This window comes from Calidris pugnax, unplaced genomic scaffold (assembly GCF_001431845.1).
Source record: "Calidris pugnax isolate Ruff unplaced genomic scaffold, ASM143184v1 scaffold41, whole genome shotgun sequence".
Taxonomy (NCBI): Eukaryota; Metazoa; Chordata; class Aves; order Charadriiformes; family Scolopacidae; genus Calidris; species Calidris pugnax.
In genome coordinates this window covers 20278838-20304785 of record NW_015094509.1, presented here as the reverse complement: position 1 = coordinate 20304785, position 25948 = coordinate 20278838, and the positions used below count along the sequence as shown (strand labels likewise).

General features: G+C 43.2%; 1 protein-coding gene across 11 annotated transcripts in view; it reads left to right on the top strand.

Moving 5' to 3' along the window:
• The first annotated feature begins 6 nt into the window (after positions 1-6).
• Positions 7-25948, top strand: part of MTSS1 (metastasis suppressor 1) — a 124906-nt gene continuing 98964 nt past the window's right edge. For all 11 annotated transcript variants that reach the window (XM_014965395.1, XM_014965390.1, XM_014965398.1 and 8 more), the window contains exons 1-3: positions 7-173; positions 16458-16519; positions 19254-19327. In XM_014965395.1, coding sequence (XP_014820881.1) covers positions 102-173; positions 16458-16519; positions 19254-19327 — 208 coding nt within the window. In that variant the 5' untranslated portion in view covers positions 7-101. The remainder of the gene's footprint in view (positions 174-16457; positions 16520-19253; positions 19328-25948) is intronic.

The window sequence follows — 25948 nt, the reverse complement described above, 5'->3', positions numbered from 1 at the left end:
CCCCTCCCCAAGGAGGGATACGGGGGTGTCTGATATATTTTTTTTTAGCTCAGTAGTGAAATTGCAGCAGTTTCTGCCTCCCGTCTGCTCGAGCGAGGAAAATGGAGGCTGTGATAGAGAAGGAATGTAGCGCGCTCGGAGGGCTCTTCCAGACCATCATCAGCGACATGAAGGTAAGAGGCTGAAGGATTTTGGGGAGGGGGGGGGGACACAGGTGAGAAGACACCTCTCCCCACCTGACCCGGCGAAACTTTGCCCCAGGAGATGCTGCCGCACCGGGGCGGGGGGTGTGTGTGTGTGTGTTTGTGTGTGTGTGACCCCCCCGGGCTGCTGTTGGGGTCCCTGCCCCAAGCGCTAAGTGCGTGTGTCCCCCCCAACCCCGGTGGAAGCAGCAAAAAAAGGGGCTCTTTGTAGATGCTTCACCCCCACGGTTTGGGGTTTGCGAGTTGCTTGCAGGACGCCACCTCTCCCTCCCTCCTTCCCTCTTCTCCAAAGCACAAGCTGTTACCTCGCTCCAGGGTCAGCCTCTTCCAAACCTGCCTTTTGGATTTAAAAAAAAAAAAATATTTCCCTCTTCTTCCACCTTCTTTTTTTGGTGGTTGCTTGGGGCTGTCAGATGGGGAGGAGGCTGAAGGCAGGCGGGAGGGAGCGTGGTGGGGAGGAGATGGACACGGTGCCCGTCAGCCCTGGGGTGGGGCTGGAAAGGGCACGGCCAGGATTTCTGCACCGTGCCCATGGGCATGATGGAAAAACTAAATAAAATAAAATATATAAATCTCAGCCTGGAGATGCTGAAACGTTACTGCCTGCCTGGATTAGAATTGCTGCTGGGTCGGTTACGTGGTGGTATCCTCCTGCTCGTGGAGGTGGTGGGTGCTTCTTTCGGTGTGTGCATGGCAAAGGTCTCAAGTTGCCGGGTGTCTCCTGGACTCCACCAGCCACCGGGAATTTCCGGCTGCTCCGAGCCCTTCTGCCCAGGGGTGGGAGAGGCGCTGCCCATCTATCCTTGGCAGCCAAGGGCACTCGTGCGGGGTTTTCTTCGGCCGCCTCCCGCCCTTCGCTCCTGGAGATGAATCCTGCCAAGGCGTTGCTGTGTTTGGTGCCTGCCCCACAGCCCGGGCGGCCGTACTGCAGAATACTGCAGTGTTCCCCGGGACAAGGGCAGCTTGTCTTCTCCCAGGGCCGGCTGGGAAAGATGGATGCAGTTGTCTGGAGATGTTGAGGGACACGGTGGATAAATGGGGGGAACACTGTGATTTAAAGGTGGCGAGCAGTGACTGTGCACCCTGCGCTTCTCCTGTCCACGGGCATGGGGTTTCTTCAGGTGTTTTAATCAGAGGAGGGATGATGATGAGGAGGGAGGGCTGCGGGAGAAAGGGCCACCAAGTAGTGGTGGAGGAGGAGGAGGACGGGGTCTGCTGTAGGAAGGAACCTGGTAGAGGTGAATGGCTTCTAGTGCTTTTTTTTGGGGGGGGTGGAGGGGAAAACTGTTTGCACTAGAAGTTATTTTTTGGCAAGGGTTCACCTGTGCTTTCCTCCCAACAGATCTTGGGAGACATTTAATTAAAAGCGTGGCTTGTCAGGAGCAGGCAGGTTGCGGAGAGGAGGGGGAGCCTGTGTGTGTGTATCTGTCAAGACAATGCTGCAGTCCTCACCGTGCCGTTCCTCGGGCGCTCCCCTTGTATTTTTAATAACGACTGCACTGTGAAATAGAACAACCTCACCCCCCCAAAAACCAAAAAAAAAAGCAGGAAACGTTCACAAACCCTGGGATGGTTGTGGTGGGCTCTGCAGGGAACACGCAGGAGATGTTCTGTTCCAGCTGAAGTGCGGTTTTAGGTTTCAGCACAGAGGGACACCCAGTATGTTTATTTTCTGCTCCTTTCCATAAGTGAGGCATTTCATTTTTCTCGCTCTTAAGCAAAACGGGCCTTTGCTGTGTGGATTTATCCTTTTTTTTTTTTTTTTTTTTTTTTTTTTTTTTAATTTGCAATTATGATTTATTTGTTTATGAAAAACACATTATTTTAAATACTTGTGAGTTTTAAAGTGTTGTTGGTGTTTTTTTTTTTTTTTTTTTTTTTTTTTTTTTTTTTTTTTTTTTCCTTCCCTTTGCACACTGTTGCTTGCATGGGAATGTTGCTCCTCCTCAGAAACATGTTGACATGAGCTTATGGAGATGGGCACAGGTGTGAATATTTTTTTCTTAATCCTCCATAGTAGTGGAACCTGTTTTGTGAACTGGCAATTACTGGGGGGGGGGGTTGGTAGGGAAGGGAGAAGGTTTGGAAGGAATCGCAGCAGATCGTTTGCAGCGTGGTGGTTGTTAAGGTTGAAACAAAAATGGGCTGGTTTATTTAGCAGGAGGAGAACAAATGATTTTTACCCGTAGTTGAGTTTGCTGCAGCTGACGCTGTAGGGCTGGGGAAATGCACTGGGATTCGCTGCGAATTGTGCACAAAGGAGCCTGACGATTTCTAAGAAAAAGTAGCTATTTTTTGACAGCGAACCAGAACCTTCCCACCAATCATACCTATAGTAGTAAAGTAAAAATTAGCATTTTAAGTGCTGTTTCACGTAGCCAGGTCTGCGTGGGCAGGCTCCTGGCAGCATCTCGGAGACGTTGCGTGGGGGTCTGCCCACGCGTACCCGAGTGCACTCTCTGAGCCTGTTCCTCCTCGCAGGCTGCCGTCGAGGCCCCACGTGCCCTGCAGTGCTCAGGGCTTTGCTGCAGCATCCGCCTTTTCCTTTTTTTTTTAACTAAATAATTCGCAGGTTCTTTTTATCATATGTATTGCTCTGCCTTCAACTGGGTTGGGAAGATGGCAGGGTTAATCAACAGCGGATTAAGATGACTCTGAAGTCTTGCCAGAGGATGCGGATGGGTGCTGCAGCCGAGGTGGCGAGGATACAGTACGCGTGAACTCATTTCTTTCTTTATTTATTTTCCCCCCTTTGTTCACACCGACGCAGAAGTAGCTCAGGTGTACCTCTTGTTAATTTTGAGCTCTCCTTGATCTCGACAAGGTTACAGGAACTGGAATTACAATCCTGAGTAATGTGATTGTTTCCATTTGTCTCCGTACTGTATTAACTTTGAAACTTAATGAGGGCAGTATATGGCCGTGTGACTAACACATCACATTTTTTGATAGCAAGATTATCTCTTGCCGGCTGAGGTCTCCTAAACCGCTTCTAGTATCTTCTCCCAAAACCCCAAATTTCTCTCCATCCTCTACCAAAGATAATTTTCTGGTTAGCACAAAACAAGCTCTAAAATAATTCAGCATAAAGCTAACTGATTTAGGGAAACGGTGTTGTTGAGTTAAATATAAGAATGGCTAATAAGCATCCCGCTTGTACAGCACTTTCACGTACATCTGGACCTTCAGTCTCATGACAAGGGAACTCCATGTCTTCCATGCAAAACGAGGGTCACATTTATTGCATCGTATGGTGGTGTGCATGATGACAGGCTTGTTTGTGGCAAGCCCACAATGGGAATTGTACTTGGCCGTTGCACTCCAGAATTGGGCTTCGATGCTTTGAGATTTCAAGATCAGATTAAAGAATCATAAAGGTGGGAAAAAGTCTGCCCATCCCATCCTTAAGTTCTGGTCCATTGTCAGAGCCCTGGTGTTTCCTACGATACATCACTGAGTACGTGGCACTTAGCGTTTGTTGTACTCTTACGCAAGATCTTTTTCAAAGCAATCAAAGTTTATAAAAGCCAAAAACACGTATGTCCCCTCGGAGGAGTAGCTCCGTGTGCCGCATGCAAACGCCGTGCGGTTTCTCTTTTTCTCTGTAGCTCCCTGTGGGAAGGGAGTATTTGATCTGAATGGTTTGTAACTCATTTCTGGCAATTGAGAAGCGAGATGCTCTAATGTGCTGTTAATTTCAATATTTCTCGTACTGCAAAGCAAATCAGTGCAGATAATTTTTGGGAGGGCCTGTTGCGGGTGGGTTTCAAAGGATCTTGTCTTCTCATGCAGAGCATATTCTCTTTAATGCTGCTTTTCCTTCTGAGTCTTGATTTTACGTTCCTTTTAATGGCATTGTTCTCAGCTGTCTTGAAAGAAAAAGGGAAACAAGAAAACATCTCTGAAAACGGTGAAATTGGCAGTGTTTGTAGTTCATCATTTGCTTGATGCTGGTTCTTTTCCTTTTTGTATGTTCTTTATTTGTCTCGCCTCTTCCGCCAGCCTGCGTTTTGGCTTGGGGTGGGCGCAGGGGGGAGGATGAGTAAAGAGCAGTGGCACCAACACAGGTTGTCTGTGGCTTCGTTTGTACCAAGTGGGAGGATTTACTGAATTTTGATGGGTCTGGTGTGGATTACCAATTGGCCTCCTTCATCTGCCCCCATGTGAGGGATGTGCAGGTATGAGGGGGACTGCAGACATTGCTTTTGTTTGCCAACAGGACAAGGTTCCCAGAGGAGGAGTGAAATTTTAGACATTCTTTTGGTTTAAGTGTATGTACCTTATTTATAGTCATTTAGCTGAAAACTCTCAACAAAATCAACCTTTTGCTTTTGGCAGTAACCTCTACCTTAATGCTAGAAAGTGAGTGAACCCTTCCCTTTGCTCCACTGCTGCTGGTAGGACTCTTGGACAAGAAGGTGGTGCACCTTTGCCTTCAGCCCTGCAAAGCTCTTGGCCAAAGCAGAAGAGAAGGACATGAACATATGGGCATGAGAAACATTCATGTTTTTGCAGCCTCTTACCTCCAGTTAGGAAGTGAGAAGTAGCATTTCAGTCTTGCTTTTTGTGGAAGGTGGAGGCGGGGGTGGTCACATCAAGGATTAAGAGCCATTTGTTAAGCAGGCTTGATTTGCTTGTGAGGGATGGCCTTGTGCTGTTCACACAAATAATATAAACTGAGTGGAAAAAAATATTTGTTGGCAAAAATAGAAATGCTGACACAGTTACTATGGCAAGTACAGCTGCAGGTCCTCTGCATTTGTATTAATCCGAGGGACAGCCCACATGTATCAGAGGATCTGGGCAAATTTGTTCTACCCTGACATGTCGTAATACGACTGCTCTTCCGCAGCCGTGCTTTATTTGAAGCTTGGGATCTCTGTGGAGATTAGGGATGTTCACTTCAATGATTTTAAGGTCTAGTTTCAATCCAGCAGTTAAGGCTGATAACTGTTGTAAGGAAAAGCAAGTGTTTCATGTGCAAGAGACAGGTACAGGCTTGGAGAGGAGGGGGAATCTCTGTCCTCCCTTTCCCACGCGTGCTGTTGTGTCGCACTGGCATGTCCCTTGCACGAGTCTTTAGGGCACTGATTTATTCCAAACCTACCAACTTGATGTTTCTTCCCTTTCCCCAAAAAGCGTGAAATGAGTTCGTTTCTGTTCTGTGCACCTTTTCTTCCCATTATATTTTTTTTTCTTAAAGGTTTAACCCCAAGACATTTTGGGCTTAGCTGGCTGCACTGATTTCTTACTCCTTCTGCCTCCCAACAACCTGCTTGCCCAAACAGTTTGCAAATGCTGAAATTCCTTGCCTTTTCTAAGCAGCTGCAGTATCTTTCCATAAGCGTCTTGGAAGAGAGGGGTTGACGTGCAGCGAAGGCTGAGTGATGGTGCAGGAAGGCAGCCACTGCTTCCCTGCTTAAATACTGGGCTTCATGCAACAGGGCATTGCTGGGAATGTACTTGGAAATCATTTATGTTTTTAGGGGCACGTTCTTTCTTGATCCAGAGGCTCTTGTGTGGGTGTTAACAGTTCATCCAGCTGCAAGGGGCTGGCTTATTGTGTGGCATACCCAGGGCAAGGCAAGGGTTTTTAATGTCTGGTAAGAGTGCTCCTTCTGGATCTGGCAGGGCGACAAAGGGCAGCGTGATGGGGTTTGTGAGGTCGTGAGTGTGGAAGGAGTTGTGCAGTGCTGCATGAAACGCAATTGACTGAACAAATGTTGGAGGACAAGAAGTCCATGTAATTACAGGCTCGGGGCTGGTTAATACCTAACAGAAGCTGGTATTCAGGAGAGTTCGCTGTTTCCTTCCTCAGTTCTGAGTACACACGAGCTGTACCACAATCTTTGATATACCAAAAAAACCCAAATTTTAAGAAGTTGCTACAGTTGATGGGAGTATCCCTGTGAATCTGTAAATAGCATCTTCTGCTTAACAGCCTGTGTGTTTTCTTTGCTTCTGAAAAATATCTTTAAGGTTCATGGTCTACCCAGAGACAGTGTGGTCTTGAAGATGAGTAGAAAGCAGTGCATGGCAGAGAACAGAGTATCCAAAACGGGGTTTTGGTCTCCTTCAGGGCACACAAAGGTGGCATCAGAGGGAGTTCAGTTAGTACCACAAAGAGGCTACTGTAGAACTGCATTTCACAATTCAAGTGTGTGTTTTCCAGGTCAAAATTATGTCTGCCTTGATGCTGTAAGGTACCAAGCACTGCCCTGCTCCCTGGCATCTGTGCTGACCTTTAAGGACGTTGATTGACTCCTTCCTGCTGGGCTGTGAGATAGCTGGAATGCTGAGATGTTTCGAAGGATTGGAGACAAAATGTCTGGTAGCTTTGTGGTTTAGACCATACCAGCTTTCATCTTCAAAGTGCTCCATGTGTGACTTAGCTCCAAAGAATGGCTCCCATTTTACAGAAGGGCAAGTGACTTCTACTCCTTTCCCCTAGGACAAGAAGAAATTGAGTGCATCTAGAGCATGGAGTTAATGAGGGGATGGTTTTTATGCTCCCAGTGTAATACATATTTCTATCTACACACACACCCCACTTTGTTGTTACTGCTTAGGATGTATTGCTGTTTCCTCCTCTGTGATAACCCAGTACTTGCAGGCAGCAGAGATGACATCTACAAATGACTGATCAACTCTCAACACAAGTGTCTTGAACACCTCTTCTGTAACTTAAATTACAGGACATCTCGGTTTCTTAGTGGAGAGGTCTGACTGGAGCATCTTAACCATAGGCTGGTAGATGATGAAAAATTTGGCTGTCTGTTGTGTGAGGCTGTTTGAGCTCTGTGTTTTTTCACTCCTCTGCTCAACAACCGTAAGTGTTGTGTAGGTCCTTTTAAATTCTCGAATGCTAGCTGCATCATTTAACAAACCACCTTGGATATTTTTAAAAAGAACACTTGCAGGAATGAACTTGTGTTGGTGTGTGCAATGCTAGCGATGAGTGTGTAACTAGAGACATCTGGTTCATGGTACAAAAAGGTCCACATTTGTTCCCGTTTTTGTCTTCCAGAGAAACTGCCACCACGCTTCCCACCCAAGCATGAGATATTATTTTTTTTTGCCACAGAAGTCACATGCATGCTTTGTAGTGCCTCTGAAGCCCTTTGTGTAGGGGCTTAATTTGAGACTTTTTTTGTTAATAAAGCTTTATTTGTGTTGAGATGCTTCTGAAGAAAATTGCCCATGAACAAACCTCATGGTTGCTCATTGTCCATAAGCAAAGCAAGTCTCTAACTTGGAGCTTGAAAGCAGATGCTTCTCTTCTCATGAGTGAAATGGGGAGAAAGTAACCTATGACAAGCGTAGTTGAACTTTACTGTCTGGCAAGAACCAAAGTTCATAAAGCATTAAAAACTTTGCTACCTGACTACTTGTGTGGTCAACTGAAATGCTTGTCAATACTTTGGCAACAGATACTGCTACTTCTTGGATCCTGGAGATGTTCTTTACTGCTTGTGTCATGGAGATTGTGTTGAGATGAAGCAATAAATGCTCAGAAATAAGGGTTTCTCCTTGCTTGGGAAGAAGTGATGAGACCACAGTGGTGGTGGTGGCGTTACCAGCACGGGGCTGTTGGCTTGAGGCTGTCCTCTATAGGCATTAACTTGAATGAGTGCCTCCTGATATTTTAATTATCTTCGTTTTGATCCGGCAGAAATATTGTGGGTTTATAAAATAATTGCCGAGTATGCACAGTGGCCGCTTAATGATTGAGTGGATGAAAGGCAGTATTGATGAGTCTCAGAGGAGAAATCTGCTATTCAGGCTTGCGAACTTGTTTAGACCTGCAGGGAAGAATGTGGAACTAAATGCTTCCTCTGGAAGACTACTTAATGTCCAGCTTTTTTAATGTAAGATGGGATAAAAGGTCTCTAGAAGCTGTGGGTAGTTGTTTTCCCCCCCTCCTTGTGAATAACTTCCTGTGTTTAGAGAGGGAGAGACTGTATGTTTATGCATGATGTATTTTCTCACAGTATGAGTATAACTTTTGTTTGCTAATTACCCAATCTTGGATTTCAACCACAAAGTGCCTGCTTTGGAGCCGAGTTTCTTCGTCTTACAAACTATGGGCTGTGGACGGTACAGGTTTGACGTGGGCCTCCTTGCTACGTCAATAGGGACCACGAGTTGGGTTGTGAGCCAGGATGCTGTGCAGCAGCCAAGGGGGGTGAGTTTTCACAGGTCCTTGCTGTACTGCAAGGAGGTCACAACCATGGGGCAACTGGTATCCTCTACTGGGGATGTTTAAATATGGGCTGGTGCAGCACGGGCTTTATTATAATACAAATTAAAGACTCTAGAGCTCTAACAACAGAATGGTACCAGCCTTAGGTTCCCTCCCCCTTTAAATGGTTAGTGAGGTCTAATAAATACCTGTGTTCTTGCTGCATTTCAGTGCTCAGGGAACTGAGCATTCTTTAGAGTTCTTCAGGGGGCCTTGGGAATGCAGAAATGACTGATATCTATGTGTTTTTTCCCTAGTGGGGTGAGTACCCTTTCCTGGATTTTCATGGCTGCATTTTCTTGACTTTCTCAAGTCTTGACTTTCTCAAGATATTATGCCATTATCTGTTTTTCTCAATGTCCTAGCGCTCTGTTTAGACTGAAAACCAAACAATTTTGAAAATAGTAAACAAATGGTTCTGTGATGCATAGAAGAAATATCTAGTTGACAGTTTTTTTAATACCGTATGAGATGTTTTCAGTAGTGTTTTGTTGCATAATTTGCAGTGTTGTGATAATGTATCACCTTGTGAAAGCAAAGCTTGGCATGTCTATTTATATTGTGCATGCTGAGGGAAACTCGTTCCTAACCCTGCCGTTCCCTAAACAAGTGGCAGAAATAATGGAAGTAGATGTACAGATACAAGGCTTTGATTTTAATTACCCCTGCTTTCGTTCCTGAAGGGTAGTTACAGGTTAAATGACATCTTAATCTGATCTTTGACATGCTTTTACTTTCACTTGTGTGCGCTACATTCTCTCAAACCCTGAGTGTGTACCTGTCTCCTCTGCTCAGTAATGTGTGTGTTCAGCTCTTGCTGTGAAATCCTGTGATGTTCCTGTCTCGTCTTTATCTGTTGATGACTTTTCATTCCTGGCCCAGCAAGCGTTCTGCTGGAGCTGAGCTCAAACTTCCCCTGTGCACGGCGACACCTTGAGCTTAGAAAGACGGAAGGGAATTTACAGCCAAGTAGTCCCTTCCCTTGCTTTGTGGGAGTTTTATGCTTTCCTAGAAGACTTCTATATAAATGTGTTACTCTTCCTTAAAGAGTTCCAGTGAAAGGAGCCTCCCTGATGTTTGAGAGGTCCCTGTTGACTGGTCTTATAGTTGGATGAATTGTCCAATCTAAACTTCTCTGCCACAAGTAAAACTGTTTCTTGTCCTTCACCACTGGAAAACAGCTGATGGACAGCACTAGACTATGGATTGCTCTTGAAATCAGTATTGGGACTTTGTTGATTCAATTCTGGGTTTGAATTTAAGAAATAGGGGGTTAATACAGAGGGTAGATTTATATTGGTCACAAGAATTTTATTACTTTTTTTACAATGATGGTGGCAAGGCAGTGTAAAAGGTTGCACAGAGAAGTTGTGGATGCTCCATCATTGGAAATGTTCATGTTCAGTTTGGACAGGGCTTAGAGCAACCTGATCTAGTGAAAGATGTCTCTGCCTATGAGCCACAGATATCTCAACTCCCTACGGCAGGGAGGTTGGAGTTGATGATCTTTAGAGGTTCCTTCCAGCCTAAACCATTCTATGATTCTGTATGAGGTAAATGAAACCAAAGTAGCCATGAAATAAGTGTTGTGTAGACCTTTGCATCTTTATAAAGAGTGAAGTCTCTTTTGCCACCAAAATTTATGTTTCAGTCTGTTGAAAGATTGAGACTACTGTGGTGAGTGATTGGGAAATAGATGCAGCTTGGAAAACTTCATGAGACAGGCTCTTGAATTGTTTATTTTTTCAACCTAGAAAGAGGCAAAGCTAACAAGCAGAATTTTTTTGATGGAGAAGAGCAATTAGGAACTTTAAGTAAGATGATGTTCATTCTGTGCTCGCTTGTCTGTTGCAGGAGCTTTTGTGGCTTATTAAAGGACTAGGCAATCCTAATTGTGAGTCATGGACTTGGCTAAATCTGTGTATTGCACGGAGGAACCTATTAGTGTTTGGTAGTGCTTTGTGACTCTCACAGTTGAGGCTGCCCAAGTGCCCTTTCCCCCAGTTGACTACTGATTCTTTTAGAAAAGAGGAAAAACTTCCAGTCCCAGATGTGAGCTGGGAAGGGAAATTGATTGTCAACCGTTGCATCTTCCCATGTGTTGAGACATCTGTGGCCGGAACCCTTTTTTTTTTTCTTTTTTTTTTTCAGGCTGTCATTGTCTTCCCGTCCCCTTCCCCTCCCAACTTTTTCCTGTTTTTGCCTGTTGAAGGCCCCTTGGAAAAATGATAGTTTCTATGTGCAAACCATGTTTTCTTGTCCAGGCCATTGTTTGTGTGTAACATCTGTGACTTTGTGTGGTGCCTGGCATGATAAAGTCTCTTTGCTACTTGGAGGTAGTGTACCGAATGCCACAGAAATGAGACGTTCATAATAATCCTTGTGATTCTGATATCTGAAAAAGAATACAAAAAACTTCTGGTTTTACTTTGGAGGGGTAGGAGGACGCGTACAGGAGCAAAGTTACAATTTTTGTTCCAAAGATAGATGTATGGCATTTGGACATGTTACTAGGATGCGAAGCTGGGTAAGAGCGATGTGTGTTTGGGACGTGGCTTTTTAGCTGGTCATAGCTGAATGACTACACTGAGGTGGAGGAGTCTTAACTCCTGTAGCTTGTGTAGTGTTTTGGGTTTTTTTATTCCATTCTATTGAAATCTGCAGATAGTCATTGTTCAGTACTCTTCTGGAAGGCATACAGCTCTTGATTTGATAACCAGTGAGATAAAACCAAGTCGCTGCCTGCCAGCTCACTTTCTCTCCTATCTCTTTACCTGGAACAGCCAAAATTAGATTCTGAATTTGCTTTACTCTAAAGCAGCTCTCCGTCTCTTTCCACCTGTCCCAAAAGTTTAGATGGGTTGTTGCTGTGAGCAAGATCCCAAACTGTTCCTGCTGCCTTTGTACTCGGTGTCCCAGCAAGAGCTGATAATAAGGCTGAAAAGCCTTCCTGATAAATGAAAGCACTTAAAAGAATCCTGTCAAGGGTTTTTAGAAGATGTGATGTGCCTTGTCTGTGGGAGTTGGGGTGCGTGGAAATAAATTATTAAAGGAAGTAAGTGTCTTTTCTCTTAATGGAGAAAGAAGAATTTTAACGTCTTAGCAGGAGGAGTGACAGAACAGTTTTAAACTGTCAAGACTGCTGATACTCAAGTTGTAATCTTAAATAAATACAACAATCTGAGTTCCTGTTTTTGCTGTTAGATATAATCAATAACAATTTCAGTAAATATGATCCTTTGCTGCAAGTCACCCTTCCTTTATTGAGGAATTGCTGAGTTTCTTGTCTGGGTCTCGTCTCACTCCTCCTGCAGGATTGCTGGCCTGAAAGGAAGGGAAAAACAAACTTCAATAAATCTCTTGTAGAGATGTATTTGTTTTCAGGTGGCTGTGCTGGTTCACAGGAGAAAGGAAAAAAAAAAATAAAAAAAAAAAAATTTCGTCCTCCATCCAGGGATTAAATGCTTCTTCCAGAGCTGCCCGTTAGTGATCATTGCCTGCTTTTCTGTGGTGTGGTGGGCTGTCCTTGGCCAGCTACTGGGCACCCACCCAGCCCCTCTCTCATTCCTTAACAGGGAGGGGAGAAAATAAGATGAAAAAGCTCACAGACTGAGGCAAAGACAAGGAAATCCCTTACCGGTTACTGTCATCAGCCATCCAGACTCAACTGGGGAAGATGAAATTTATTGCCCATTAAAATAGATTTGAGAGAAAGACAGACAAAAGTTAGAACATCTGCCCACATCCGTGTGTCTGGGTGTCAGATGGGAAGGCACTGAATGAAGACGGTGTCCCCTCTCCTTCCCACCCCAGCGGCAGGCATGGAGGGACCTGACCTCAGGAGCCGCGGCTATGGAGGACACTGTCTGTCTGGACGCTGGCAGGTTTGGGTGTTGGTGTCCGGCATTTTCAGGTGTTTTGCTGGCTCAGATGGTGCCTTTCAAACACTCATCCCAGTGCCTGTCCCTGAGGGAAAGTTGTTTCATGTCCCTAATTGCAGACTGGCTACATGGGTGACAGGCACGAGGCACCATTTTGTTTTTCGGCCCTGAGGCGGAAAGGTGTTTCCCTGCCTGTGTTCAGCCTAGATTAGCTGGAGCTGAGCCCTGGGATCAGGTGACTAATCACCTATAAACCAACTAATTAAGCAATAGTGTAGGATAATGGCATGTTATGGCTTACCGGTGACATCCCTCGGCAGGCGAGCAGCTGAGGGCTGGGCCGTGCTGAGCAGCTTGAGGGGACGTGGCGCCATGGGGTGCCCCACGGTAATGGTGAAACACCCACTTCACTGAGGAGACATCAGATTTCTTCATCTGGCGGTGAGGAAATAATTGGGCACAAAGTTATTTTGGGGGAAATAGTCTCTGGATTAAACCATTAGCGATTGTCAAGAAAACTATTTAAACAAACCCGCGCTGTAACCAATTTCTATTTTAACCCGTGAGGAGCTAAAAAGAGGATTTGTGACCCAGATTCCTGTAGCGGCTCTTCTCCGAGCGGGGCCAGAGGTGGAGGAGGCCTGCTGCTTTCACAGATAACGCCGGGACCTCAGTAACCCTGACATTTAAAGGGGAGAAAATTGATTTCCTTTATCAGCCGGTTGAAATCGGAAATTACAGAAGGTGCAGAGGAGGCTCTGGGAGAGACAGCATTTAAAAAATACTGTGTTATTGCTCTTCGGAAGTGGCTTTATGTTGCAGAAGCACTTACACAAAAACATCGAATTCCACCTGCTGTTTCTTTGTGTTTAAATTGAGAAAGTAATACATGTCGAATCGAGGACGGAGCTTTATGGCTCTTTTAGTGTGTGGTTTCCACCACTGTTACCATTTTTCTTGACGGATGCTTGACAAAAACAAAGAACTGTTATTGCAAAGGTGGAGGTAAGACACAGAGTTACAGTGGGGCTGCTGTGCTCAAGGTGGCACCTAGAGAGGCCTTGGAGAAGGAGCGGCTCCACAGGGTACCAGAGCTTTGGGTGTTTACAGCACTCATCTGATTCCTGCATCACCTCCACAAGCATCCCTGAATGGCATCCTTGCTTCCTAGGTGCTGGAGGTGGGATAAAACCCCAGTTCTTATGTCCCATGAAGTGGTAGGCACTGTGCACTTCTGCCATAGGTAGGAATCATGGGGGTTTTGGTTTCAGCAGGGATGTAATGGTGGAAGTGTATTTTGCAAAAGCTAAAAAGAGATAGCAGAATTTATGCACAAGACTTGTGCGTTACGGAGAGAGAGATGAGCTTGTGGATGTGGCTTCAGCGGGGGAAAAGTGAAAGCAAATTCTGTTGGAACACAGATAATATAAACTCCTCTTAATTTTCAGCTGAGTTTATTAGAGACAGTTCAGAGTTGCAGAAAGCGGATCATGATACCGCAAACTGAGCAGATAACCTAGGAATTCATGTCACTGGTGCAAAACTGCTGAAAGGTTTTCTTCAACATTTGAAAAACCAAACAAAACAACCCCAACAGAACACACCACCCAAGTTATTAATTCAGTGATGTTTAAAAAAAAAAAAAAAAAAATGCTGCATTTTGCTACTGTTCAAAATGAAATCAAATGCTCTTGGCCACTGTGGAAGTGCCCAGGTGAAGAGACCGCATTGATTTCAGCCAAACAAATATAGCAAACCATTTAAGTGGGCTGTTACAGCTTATTTGAGCAGGCTTGGCTTGAAGAGAACAATATTTTTAAAGACAAAGAACAAACAGTCATGGAAATGCTTGAAATGCTTGGTAACTATTCCAATGTTGCTTGCTTTGTGGCCAAGCTGGCTCCAAAAAAAAAAAAAAAAAAAAAAAAGGTGTTTTCTTCCTGAGCTCTGTTTTGATAGGAGTGTCTTAAGCTTCCCTGTGAAGCAGCTAAACGCCAGGCTGGTGTCAATCTCCTGCATGCCATCAGGCATGTTTAGCTGGATAATACACCACCGAGATGGAAACATAATCAGGGTGCTTCGGTATCCTCCGCTTGCCGGCTTGCCTTTTGCTGGAGAATCCAGTAAAGCCTTAGGCCCTGCTGTTAATTGTCAGGGCTTTCAGGGCTCCTGGCATACACATGCATAATGCATATACGGCACGCAGACAAACACCGAGACTGGGTTCCGAGTAGGGGATTTCAGTAAGACTAATAGGTTTAAGGAAATAGCATTATTTTTTTTTCCTCTTTCAAGTAACTGGTGGGTTTCTTTCATTTTTTCTAATGTCTGACAGTTTTTACTTAGCACGAAGCACTTTATATTCTAGGTCTTGCCACCCAGATAACTGCTATTTTCTCTTTCCCCTTCTGCGTTTCCCACTGGCTCCCTCATGTGTAGGTACAATAAGGTTTTATGAACACCTGTTTTACATTGGGGTTTTTTGGTAGGTTTTTTTTCCTTTTAGCGAAAAACCTGCAACCCTTGCTGAAAAATATGCAGAGTACCACTTGGTAGACTTGACAGTGGCCTTATGGCAGCAGCTTCTGTATCTGGGTGTATGGTGACACTGCCCAAGCCCTGCTGTGCTGTAACGCTCTAGGAGATGCACACATGACCTCTCTGCAAAAACATCATATTTTTTCAAAATCCGATAAGTAGAGAACACGAAAACGTGACCAGGCCCAGGGTCAAAAGGGGGAGATTTGGGATTTGCCTTTGGTTTTAGCTCCAGGTCTAATTCCAGTGGATCACCCATGGTGCATGAATGTCTGGGAGCTGCCTTGGGGGGTGTACAAAGGGGCTGGAATTTGGCTGTTGGCTTTTGGGGAAGGGGCTGTCTTTGCCCTGCACAAGACGTGGCCTCTCGTGGCAGTGTGGGCAGTGGATCTTGTTTTACTTAGAAAAAGCAGACCAGTTTCTTGAGGTGGATTGAGTTTGCTACAAGCAGCTGCACTTGCAACCTCTTCCAGTCAGAGCTGGGGTAATGTTAGCCTTGAGGATCTGCCTTATCTGGATTTTATTGTGTCGTTGCTCTGGTAACAGCAAGTCTTATACCTTTATTAAAGGAAGCAGGGATATTTTATTTTACTCTCTAGACTCCAGTCAAAGGGAAATTTTGAGGTTTCTTTCTACCACGGCTTTCGCTGTTAACAGAAAATATGCACTTGCTCTGCAGAGAGCAAGTTAACCTTTCTTTGGTCTAAAAAGGATGACCTTTTTTTTAACCATAGGAATCAGTACTTTTTTTGGTCTTTGTAAAAGATCAGAACTTGCAAGGACACTTGCTGTCTATATTCTAAATGAAAATGTAGGCTTTTTATGCAATTTTAAAAAATGGGGAAAAAGTTTACAGGAAACTTTGAAGTCAAGAGGAATTAAATCTTCTTAAAAACTTTACATACATTCAGTGCTATGCTGCTTTATCAGCTTCATTTCAGAAATCAGCTCCAAGGTCATTTGGGACTGTTTTGGAAACAGGTCTTGCAGTTACATGACAGCTGTTGGGAAAGTTTGTCTTATGGCCACTGTGCCTTTTCTGTGCCTGATTGTTGAGCTACCTCAAGACAGTGTTCGAGGTGGTCTCTTGGTCAACTCAAGATCTTTATTGTAAAGACTTTTAAAATGATTTATTTTATTTATTTTTTTTTTAAAGAAGATAGGAAGCTGGTAATGACACAGAGAATCCATTCGTAGAGAAGAGCAACTGAGATCCTGCATTTGGTTTTGGGAGCTTCTCTGTATGTGTCCTAACACCCTACTTCTGCTAGGTTTTGCTGTATCCGTCTGAAGTAAGGTGTTTCTTTCCACTGCTTCAGTTAAAATCCAGCTTTTCCCCAGTATTTCTATTTGGAAACTCTGTAAAGCCTTCTCAGAGGACCTACTGTTTATCTGAATTCTGAACCAGTCTCCTTGGGACTGGTGTCTAAGGATGTGAGAGAGAACTTGCTGGGAAAATGTATTTTGGCATTAATGGATTAGGATTTAGTGAAGTCTTGGTTATTGCTTTACTTCTAGTTTCATTTGATCTGGAGCATCAAAACCAGAACGCTCAAATTAAGTATTCATTATTGTGTTTTGTTTTTCTTGCAGGGAAGTTACCCAGTGTGGGAAGATTTTATAAATAAAGCTGGGAAACTGCAGTCTCAGCTCCGGTAAGTTTTGTGTTACACTGTCAAGATCCCCTACAATTCCTTGTATGTGCAGACATAAAGGTGAAATGCAGCTTCTGCCAGGATAATTTGCTAAGCATGTCCTAATAAACTGCATGTTTTATAGTCAACACCCATGCATGTAACTTTTCACATACTACTGCTGCTGTTTTAATTTAGGAAAATACATAATCTACCACCAGCTGTAGATAATAAACACAAAATGAGCTAAATTTCATGGCTTCTAATGGAAAATTGGAAAGATAGTTTATTGCTGTTTAGAGAACACACATTTGGAGTTAGCCCTATGTTGTCCTTTTTATCAGTGTAGAATATAGCAGGTTTATGTTAGAAGAGGGCTTAAAATATTAAAGAATCTTTGGGAATCTTAACAGTGCTTTCTTCTGCCGTAAAAACAAAGGGAATTCCTGTGCTGGATTATTTATTGGTGATGATTAAAACTTAGGTTATTGGGGTATACTTTGCAAATGGCATTTGGGTTACTTAATAAGTGCCATATGTACTGTGCTCAGACCAATTCTGCTATCTCTGGAATTCATTCACTTGTAAAATTTGTTTCTGCTAATATGAATCCAAGCTCCATTTCTTCACAACTCTCCCTGAACCACAATCTCCACTGTGCTCTCAAGAGCATCAGTGTTGTTTTTTTTTCCCCAGCAGCAGTGGGAACAGGTATGCTTATTGGCAGTTTATTTTGCAGTTCTGTGCTGTGAACCATTCCTGAAGAAGCTAGGGTTTAGGCTCATTTGCCCTAAAATACTGGCATATGCTGCTCTGCCACGCTGTGCCTAAAATACCACACTTGTGTGTGGTTTTTCCTTTTCCAGCAATCGTGTCACATTGAGTGAGTGTGGAAGAAGCAGAGGAAGTAGTGAAAGGAGAGAAATGGAGACCTTTCCTAGCCCTTTGTACTTTTCATATACAGCCCTTCTGGGAAGGCATGAGGGATAGTTTTGTTTATTTCCCAGTCCTGTGGTGTTGCATTCAATCAATGTTGTGCTTTTCTAGCTACAGGAACGTGCAGGCAGGCAGCTTGAAAGCCTGTGTTCGAGGATTTGCTGTCCATTTCTAGCAAATGTGAGCTATTTGCCTCTGGTTCATTTCTGTGTGCTCTGATAGAGGACAGCAGATGTCATCTGAGCTGGAGCCAGGTCTTCCTGGCTCTTGTTACTGGAGAGATGGAACTTTGTTATTAGCAATATAATTAATAATTAACAACATGGTACACCAATAACAGCATGACCCGCAACTTTGGAAGATGAAGAGCACAAACACTGTTAAGGAAAATCCCAGAAAAGGTTATCTAGTTCTGGGGCTGAATATTGCTAGCTAATAGTTGTCAGGGGTTGGTTTTTTTCCCCTCCCTTTAATCTCTTTGGCATGTAGTGAGTCCTTATGCATTTGGTTGGTCCTCTCAAGCCTGGTTTGTTGGTTTTTTTTTCTTTGTTCAAACCTTTTGTGCTGTCAGTAGGCCATTTATCATGCTGCCAGTTATGCCCCCTGTATCTTGAGCACATTTGGAATGAGACTTGCATAAAATCTGACCTAGTTAAGCAGTCCTGTGGTCTTTCTGGCTGAGGATCAGCTTTCCTGCAGGTCTCCTGGGTTTTTGGAGGATAGCAAGGAGCTCTTGAAACAAAGTGAAGTTGATGGTCCTTCTTCAGGATTTTGCTTGGAGAGGCTGACTCTTACAGTTAGGAGAGGAAATCAGAGCTATTGGTAGAAAAGATGTGCAGAAACAGAACTACGAGGTAGCTGTGGGGAGGGCACAGTTGCACTTCACCTGTAGAGCCCTGGCCTACTTTCACTTAAACTGGGTCAGCCAGACTATAAACCCATCAAAAATCTGGTACTGACCTGAGGTGTTCAGGGCTCTAGGGCCTGCTTATGTAGAACAGACGTGTTCAGAAAATTGTAACTCACGTTTGCTGTCCACTTGAAGAGACGTGTGGTCTTTATGTGCTTGCAAAACCTGGAGGGAGATGGGGCTGGTGGGGTTGACACTTTGGATTGTGGAGTGTCCGAGGGTGCTGGTGTACCTCTTGGGAAGCAACCTGCTTGGAGGAGCACTGGATCAGAAACACTTTTCATTTGTTTGTTTATTTTTTGGGTGGAGGTTTTTGGGGAGCTGTTGTTTTTTTTTCTTCTTTTCCCTCTTTCTCATTTGCCCAAGAACTCCAGACCAGTCTGATTTCCAAGAAGTTGTTATTTTTCCCTTTCAAGAGGTGCTTGTGCTCCTCAGATGAGAAATTCAGGAAATTGTTTGGCCAGGATCCTAGATAAGAGGAAGGTCCTGCGTGCTTATTCTTAAAATATACATATTCCCTGGAGTAGCAGTGGCTGTAATTTGTACACTAATGGGTGCAGTATAATATATGTTAGATTTGTTTTTCATGTTTGACTGCTTAATGTTAGTTCATCAGAGGAAATCATCTAGAAGGGGGATGGCTGTGCTCTTTTGAAATAGCACCTGTCCCGGGCAATTCAGAGCACGGAATTAGCATGGCTGCCTCCAAGTCCATAGTGCTCACACAAAGCGAGGAAGGGATTAAGAAATGAAGGAGGGAAAAGGATAAATTCAGATATAAAGGAGGATATTTTTTGTGGCCTCTGCAAGTTCACAGTGGTATTCTTTATAAGCTTAAATGTTTTTGGCAATAATTAAATAGGCAGCAATGAGACACTGCTAATGTTTTGTTATCTGTATGCATTTCAGGACTACAGTAGTAGCAGCTGCTGCCTTTTTGGATGCCTTTCAGAAAGTGGCTGACATGGCTACTAATACACGTGGTAAGCAGATGTGTCAATATTGAGTTTAACAGAATGCTGTGTGGTTTATACCATTTGTCGTAATAAAAAAAAAAGTCTAACTTGTTACATTGACGAGCAGATCTGTGAGACATCTGTTAGATGGACTTGTACTTTGAAAAAGCGACACGTGAAAAAGGAAGTAATCTTTTCTTTACTGAAAAAAACGCTGGAAACCTGTAATTTAAATGCGTCATCAATCATGTGAACATTTCTTAATTACCATTTGAATTATGTTGATGAATAATATTTAGAAAGCAAGACTTACTGAAATCTGTATTCACTGACGCTTCTGTACCTTAAGCAAATGCAAAAGGCTTGATATTCAGCTGGTAAGTAAGTAAGAAAGCGTGGGATTGCTGAAGATAAAGCTGACGCGATGGCCTTTAATGTCTGTGTATAATGATGATAGTAGCCTGTACTTGTAACCTTGAGGAACATCTTTGCTTGTCCTTACCTCTTCTTTAAGTCTGACATTACTGGTCAAAATTAATTTTCCTGGGCTGTGGGCTTCGCTGGGTAACAGTCTAAGCTTGTTGGTGAGTATGGAGGCCAAAACAGTGCAGCTGGCAATCTTTCCAGGCGGCTGAGTTGGAAGGACACAAAAGGCTGCTTGCTGCTTCTCTGATGTTGGATGCCCAGTGGCCGAGGCATGGCATGCAGATGTCCCTGCAGCGGCAGGGCATTGCCCATGGTCACTGTGTCCTTGGGCTCCATTGCTGAAGAGCAGATCCAAAGCGTGTATAGCACTGCTGAGTGAGTGGCTTTTGGTCACCTCCAACCTTAGAGGTTTTGTAACGTTTTTATAGAGTCCTGATACGTCCTCGGCATTGGACTGGGAGAGTAAGAAAGTAATATTGCTAACATGAAGAGTGTGCATTTCCAGTAGCAGTGTGCAAGCTGAGCCAGACCTCTCTTCCCCTCCATTTCTGGCTAACGGGAATAGTAGCAGCTGCTGGAGCAAGAATCAAACCATAGAATGACAGAGGGAACAATTTTTTTTTTTTTCCTTTTCAAAGCTAATATGTACATTCTGATAAGAAGTTCCTCATTATATGCATACCTTCTGTAAGCTATGTATTTACTATTCATGTAAAATAATAAACACTCCAGAAAGTGGGATAAACTAAGTATGAGACCCAAGGCAGAACTTAACTTGGATTTCTAACATGTCTTTCCTTTGAGCATGCTCTCTTCTATTTATCCTCCCTCCCCCAAAGGGAAAACAAAGTAAACCCTAACAAAATCCTTGAGACTTGACTTCTGGCTGTGCTGGCAGGCTTATAGAACTTGCATTCAGATACCAGAATGACTGAACCTCTCCTACTTTCTGACAAAAAATGGCTTGTGTGGGTTTTTGAAGGGTATTTTGCACTTTCTGCTGTGTTATTTGGACTGTGTCCAACAAGCGTCGTGTCTTGTCTCTTATCTCTTCCAACACATCCTTTACAAAAGGAGCTCTGTAAATCCGGGCCTGCCAAATTTGTATAGCTCCTCTGTTCTGTCTTTCTGCCTTCCCTGACTGAAAGGATGGAAGGGAATTTTGTTTTTATTTTTAGAAAGTGATGTTCTGGGCAAAGAATCAAAATTCCAGGCTGGTTGGTGGTTCTGATCTGCCTCCCAACCCAACTTCCACTTGTGCCCATTTGAGTATTTATACATATATATATATATATATATATGTATATATATATATGTAGTCGATGATCTCGGAGCATCTCCGAGGTTTCTCATTTACAAATACAGATCCTTCCAGCTTGCTATGGACAGGGCCCATTGAAGATGATGGCAAAATTCCCCATGACTTACTAGGACACAATTTCATAAAGAAGTATTTTGCCATTAATCTAGACAACCGTATTCAGAAAACAAAACCAAACAAACTTCCTGGTTTTCTTCTCTGATGGTGGGATGTTAATGGTCTCCCAGTTTTCCCTTTCAGGAGTTATCTAACTTGGAAAAATTCTTTGGTAAATTTTGCCTGTTACTTATCCAGTTTATAAATTCCTGTATTTGATTGTCTAATAAACAGGTGGCTGTGCTTCACCTGGTCAGAGGGTTCTCAGTTAACAGGTTACCCAAAGTCAGCAAAGTTCACGTTCAGCTTCTGGGTGTAAAGACTTGTGTGGCTCTTTCCATGGCAAAGCAGGGAGGGTCAGTGTATTTTAAATCAAGAGGCTGGTTTATCATTGCATGTGCCAAATGCTGCTTCTGGGAACTGTGTATGAAAATATTGAAGCAGATGCTTGTTTTGGGGGGACAGTGTTAGTGCCCTGTAGGACGACTGATGTGTTGTGAAGCTTGGTGCTGCATTTTATTTGTAATTCCTTATAGTTTTACAGAAAGTGGCCTTTTATTTTTAAGACCCACCAATGTAGCTGATGAAAGTGTTTTATCAGTCAGCAGAAGCACTCTCTGGCTACTCTTTAGTCTGTTTGCATCAGCATTTGCTTTGAAAGAAGTGTTTACATGGATGTACACGTCCACACACACGCAACAGGAGGTGATTACCTTTGCAGACAACAACTGTTAAAGTATGAGAGCCTATTTTCATCAGTTCCAGTCCTTGTTCCAGCTGATATCTTTCTCTACCTCGTGTGCCATTATTGCTGTTCCCAAACATTGGTTTTTCCCTTTTGGTGCATCTTTCTTTCTATGTCATTTACTTCCTTCTAATTCTGCAACGGTAGCAGTGTTTATCTTCACATTCCCATTTGGAGCTCAAATAGAGGGCATAATTGAGGCTCTGCCTATACTAGAGCTTATGATTGGATGAGTTGAATAACCTGTACCTTACTTTATTTTCCTCACGTAGCTTTTGAGGTGGGAAAAGCCCTGAATGTGAAGTACCTGGTGTTTTGTGGTGACTCAATACACAAATGAATTTCCCCACCAGCTCATTTCAGCTTTTTCTTCCTTGTTTACTGTCTCTCTGTTTAGATGCACGTCAACCCAAAGTTTAGTCTCTCTTTTCACTTAAGTTCAATTCATTTCCCTCAGTTTGATGTTTTTTGGTTTCAGCCTGACAAGGAAAAACAGGAGGAAAGTAGATCTGATGTACCTATTACCAAAAGGTTTTATTGCTGTGGGTCTGACCGTCTGAAAAACATCATTTGCATGAGGGACTCTGTCAAGCTACATTGCTAATTCTCTAATAATGCTGGCTGCGTAGCAGCATGTGCTGTTTTTCGCCGGTACCAGAGATTTTAAAAACAAAATTCCTTCAAATGTTTGGCTCATGAGCTCTGACAAGATATATGCATCTCTCTAGCAGTTTGTATTATTCAGGCTACATCTGTTTGGCATACAGCCTGGCAGAAACTGGTAGTCTGCAGTGGAATCTGGTATTATTTCTCACTATGATTATTAAAGAGAATACTCACTAAATATTAAATAGATACTTCAGGATACCTTTTAACCTCAGTGAAGTTTCCTTTTTGATGAGATGTGTGCTTTTGAGTTTTAGTTTGGGTTTTTCTCATATTGCTTAAGTCTTTCAATACCTAAAATTTTTAATGTTCTTATCCGCATCAATTCAAACTGAAGCATGAAAGAGATTTAAGTCTAATTTCATTTAACAGCTGCTCACCTGATATTTTGTGCATTAAAATTTTATTCTCTTATAAAAGCAAGACCTATGCATCCCAAATATAAACATACAGTGCATATAAACATATTATAAGCTGGGTTTGAATAGAATGTAAAAGCATGTGTGTAAATTGCTTTGCTTTTTGTATGCCAGTATTCTTCTACTTCTGCTGCATTTGAATGTCCTTTGTAGATAAGTGCTAGAATTCAGGAACTTGAAAGAGTTGGTGAGAAGAGTAACTATCCTCCTCATGTTATGAGGGAGTTTAATGTGAAGACATGCATTCTATCTCTACTTAATATATCATCAACGACTTCCGTGGAGAAAAAAGCTGCCCGAGTCTTGCCTACCTGCATCTTCACAGGTGTAAATTAAAATTTGTGGAAAGATGATCTAAAAGCTTTGATTTACCCTGAAGCTTAAAATTGATCTTCAAAGTGAGATTGTTAATGAGGCAGCTGATACCCACTCTTGTGGGTTTTTTGTTTTTCATTCATATTTGAAGGGGTTTACGTATACATAGGTGTGTTTGATATTAGCATATTAGTTCAATCATGTCAAGATACATTTCAGTGTATCGCACAGCTTTCTCTTGCCAGTTGGATTCCATGAATTGTCATGTTGTTTGAAGTTGCCTCGTTCCAACTTGGCAAGTGCTACTAAAGGTATGTTTGCCCTGCCTTTGGTAATTTTGACATCTGTCATGCTGGTTGGCGCTATTTACATTTTCCATCTCTTTCATTTTGCAGATGTCTGAGAGGACTTTAAGGCAATGCAGACCTTCTGACTAAAGTTGCATGAAATTCCAGTTGAGGGTGACTGGTGGGCAGAGAGGGTCTGAGGCCAGAGAGGGAATAGCTGTGGGTGCTCAACCAGCTACAGAGGGACACTAAGCAGACCTGGAAGCAAAACTCATCCTGAGCCTCCATTGGCACGCAGCAGTGACAGGGTACCAAAACCAGTATAGCCATTTTAACGTTACCCGTTTGAAGAACAGCATATAACAGCCTGGAAGAAGTGCCCCATTAAAGTGTCTCTACTTTTTTCAGGCCCCGTTAAACTTTATCAGCACACAGAAATGTAAATGTGGTTTAATGCTTCTACTTACAGAATTAAATTTGATTAGTATCTGTGAGTGTCTGCCTTGGGTAGCTCTTGTACTGCAGTAGTCAGTGACTGCTCTTCATGTTTAATAAAGCTGCTTAAAAAGGTACCTTTGCTGCAGATCTGTGTTCCTAGGAAGACTCTGCATCTGTGTTGCTCCAGGTATTGTGTGAGTACACCTTCGGGTAGTCCTTACTCTGGGTGTTTGGTTGTCTTAGCGAGGATATAAATGGTATGTATTGCAGTGGTTTTCCAAGGTGATGAGCTGCACAAAGTGTTGCAGTGCTGGAATTAGCATCTGTTATCTCCCAAGTAAGTGTGCTTGTGCCTTCTGAACCAGTGTCTTGCTCACTGCAAATAAGGCACAGTGTAGCCCCAGGGACAGATTCTTTGTGCCACAGTAAAACATGATGGACAGTCCTGAAAGGTGGCTTTTACTTATTTATTTTCATGCAGGGGGAGAAAAAAAAAAAAGGGAGCCTGGGGCAGGGGAAGGACACCACAATCTATAGCAGTAGACCTAAAATCTGTATATGCTTTGGAAATAAATTCTTATGCTCCTGCCTATGGATGGGGGGAGCTGTGATGAAGACATGAACTTGTTGCAGCAGGTCTGGAGGAAGGCCACAAAAATGATCAGAAGGCTGGAGCACGTCTCCTAGAAGGACAGGCTGTGAGAGGGTTTGGGTTTTTTTAGCCTGCAGAACAGAAGGCTTCAGGGAGACCTTATATTGGCCTTCCAGTACTTAAAGGGGGCCTACGGGAAAGACGGGATCAAACAGATAACAAGCAGGGCCTGTTGTGTTAGGGAAAGGGATAATGGTTTTAAACTAAAAGGGGGCAGATTTAGATTTAGACTAGGTATCAGGAAGAAATTTTTTTACAATGAGGGTGGTGAAACACTGGCCCAGGTTGCCCAGAGAGGTGGCAAATGCCACATCCCTGGGAACATTCAAGACCCGACTGGATGGGGCTCTGAGCAACCTGATCTAGTTGAAGATGTCCCTGCTCATTGCGGGGGGGTTGGACTAGCTGGCTTCTAAAGGTCCCTTCCAACCCAAACTATTCTATGACTCTATGATGATCTGTGCATAATTTTAGAATGAAAACAAAGCTGGGCACAAGAGGAAAGGGGTTCTCATAGTCCCATTCTTTTGTTTTTCTGACAACTCTTTAACTTTAGAGGCTTGTACTCAAATAATGCAACCTTTATTTGAGCTTCCTGTCACTTAAGATAAGACTGTAATAAGCACTTATTCCTCCCATGGAGTCTTTGAAGTAAAATAATATAGTCCGGGCTTTTTCTTTGTGGATTTTCAAATATGAAATAATCAGGAAGAAAATTATTTAAATGAACCATTCAGTCTCCCATTAAGCTTTCATGAAGATGATGCAAAACACAGGGCCAATTGAGAATCGCTGGCAGATAATTTTGAAGCTGGATGCGTATTACACATCTGTTGCATTTTGAGAAGGGGTACTTGCAAATGCTGCTTACAAGTGCTAAAACTGCAAAACACATATATAACGGGCAGTGCTATGCTATTCTCCACTTCCATATTCCTGTCTTTCTCTAGACAAACAGCAAATCTCAGTCCATGTCTTTCAACAAACTGGCACCCTGAGAACTCTGCTGCTGATGTGAGCCCATTTGGCTGGAACAGTCAAAATGTGATGAACATCTTATATGCCCAAACGCAAGAGAAGTGGTTTGGTTATTAATGACTGGATTTTATATTTAGGGGGTTAAAAGGGCTGCTCTGCAGATAAAGCATTACGATTGCCTTTTCTTTGGGTGAGTGCATGCACTGCAGCGTAAATAAATTTTATTTAGGCTTTTTTCCCGCTTGAGGTCAAGATGAAATTTACCTCAGGGTTGTTGGCAACATTTGTGGTGCTTTGATGCTCCT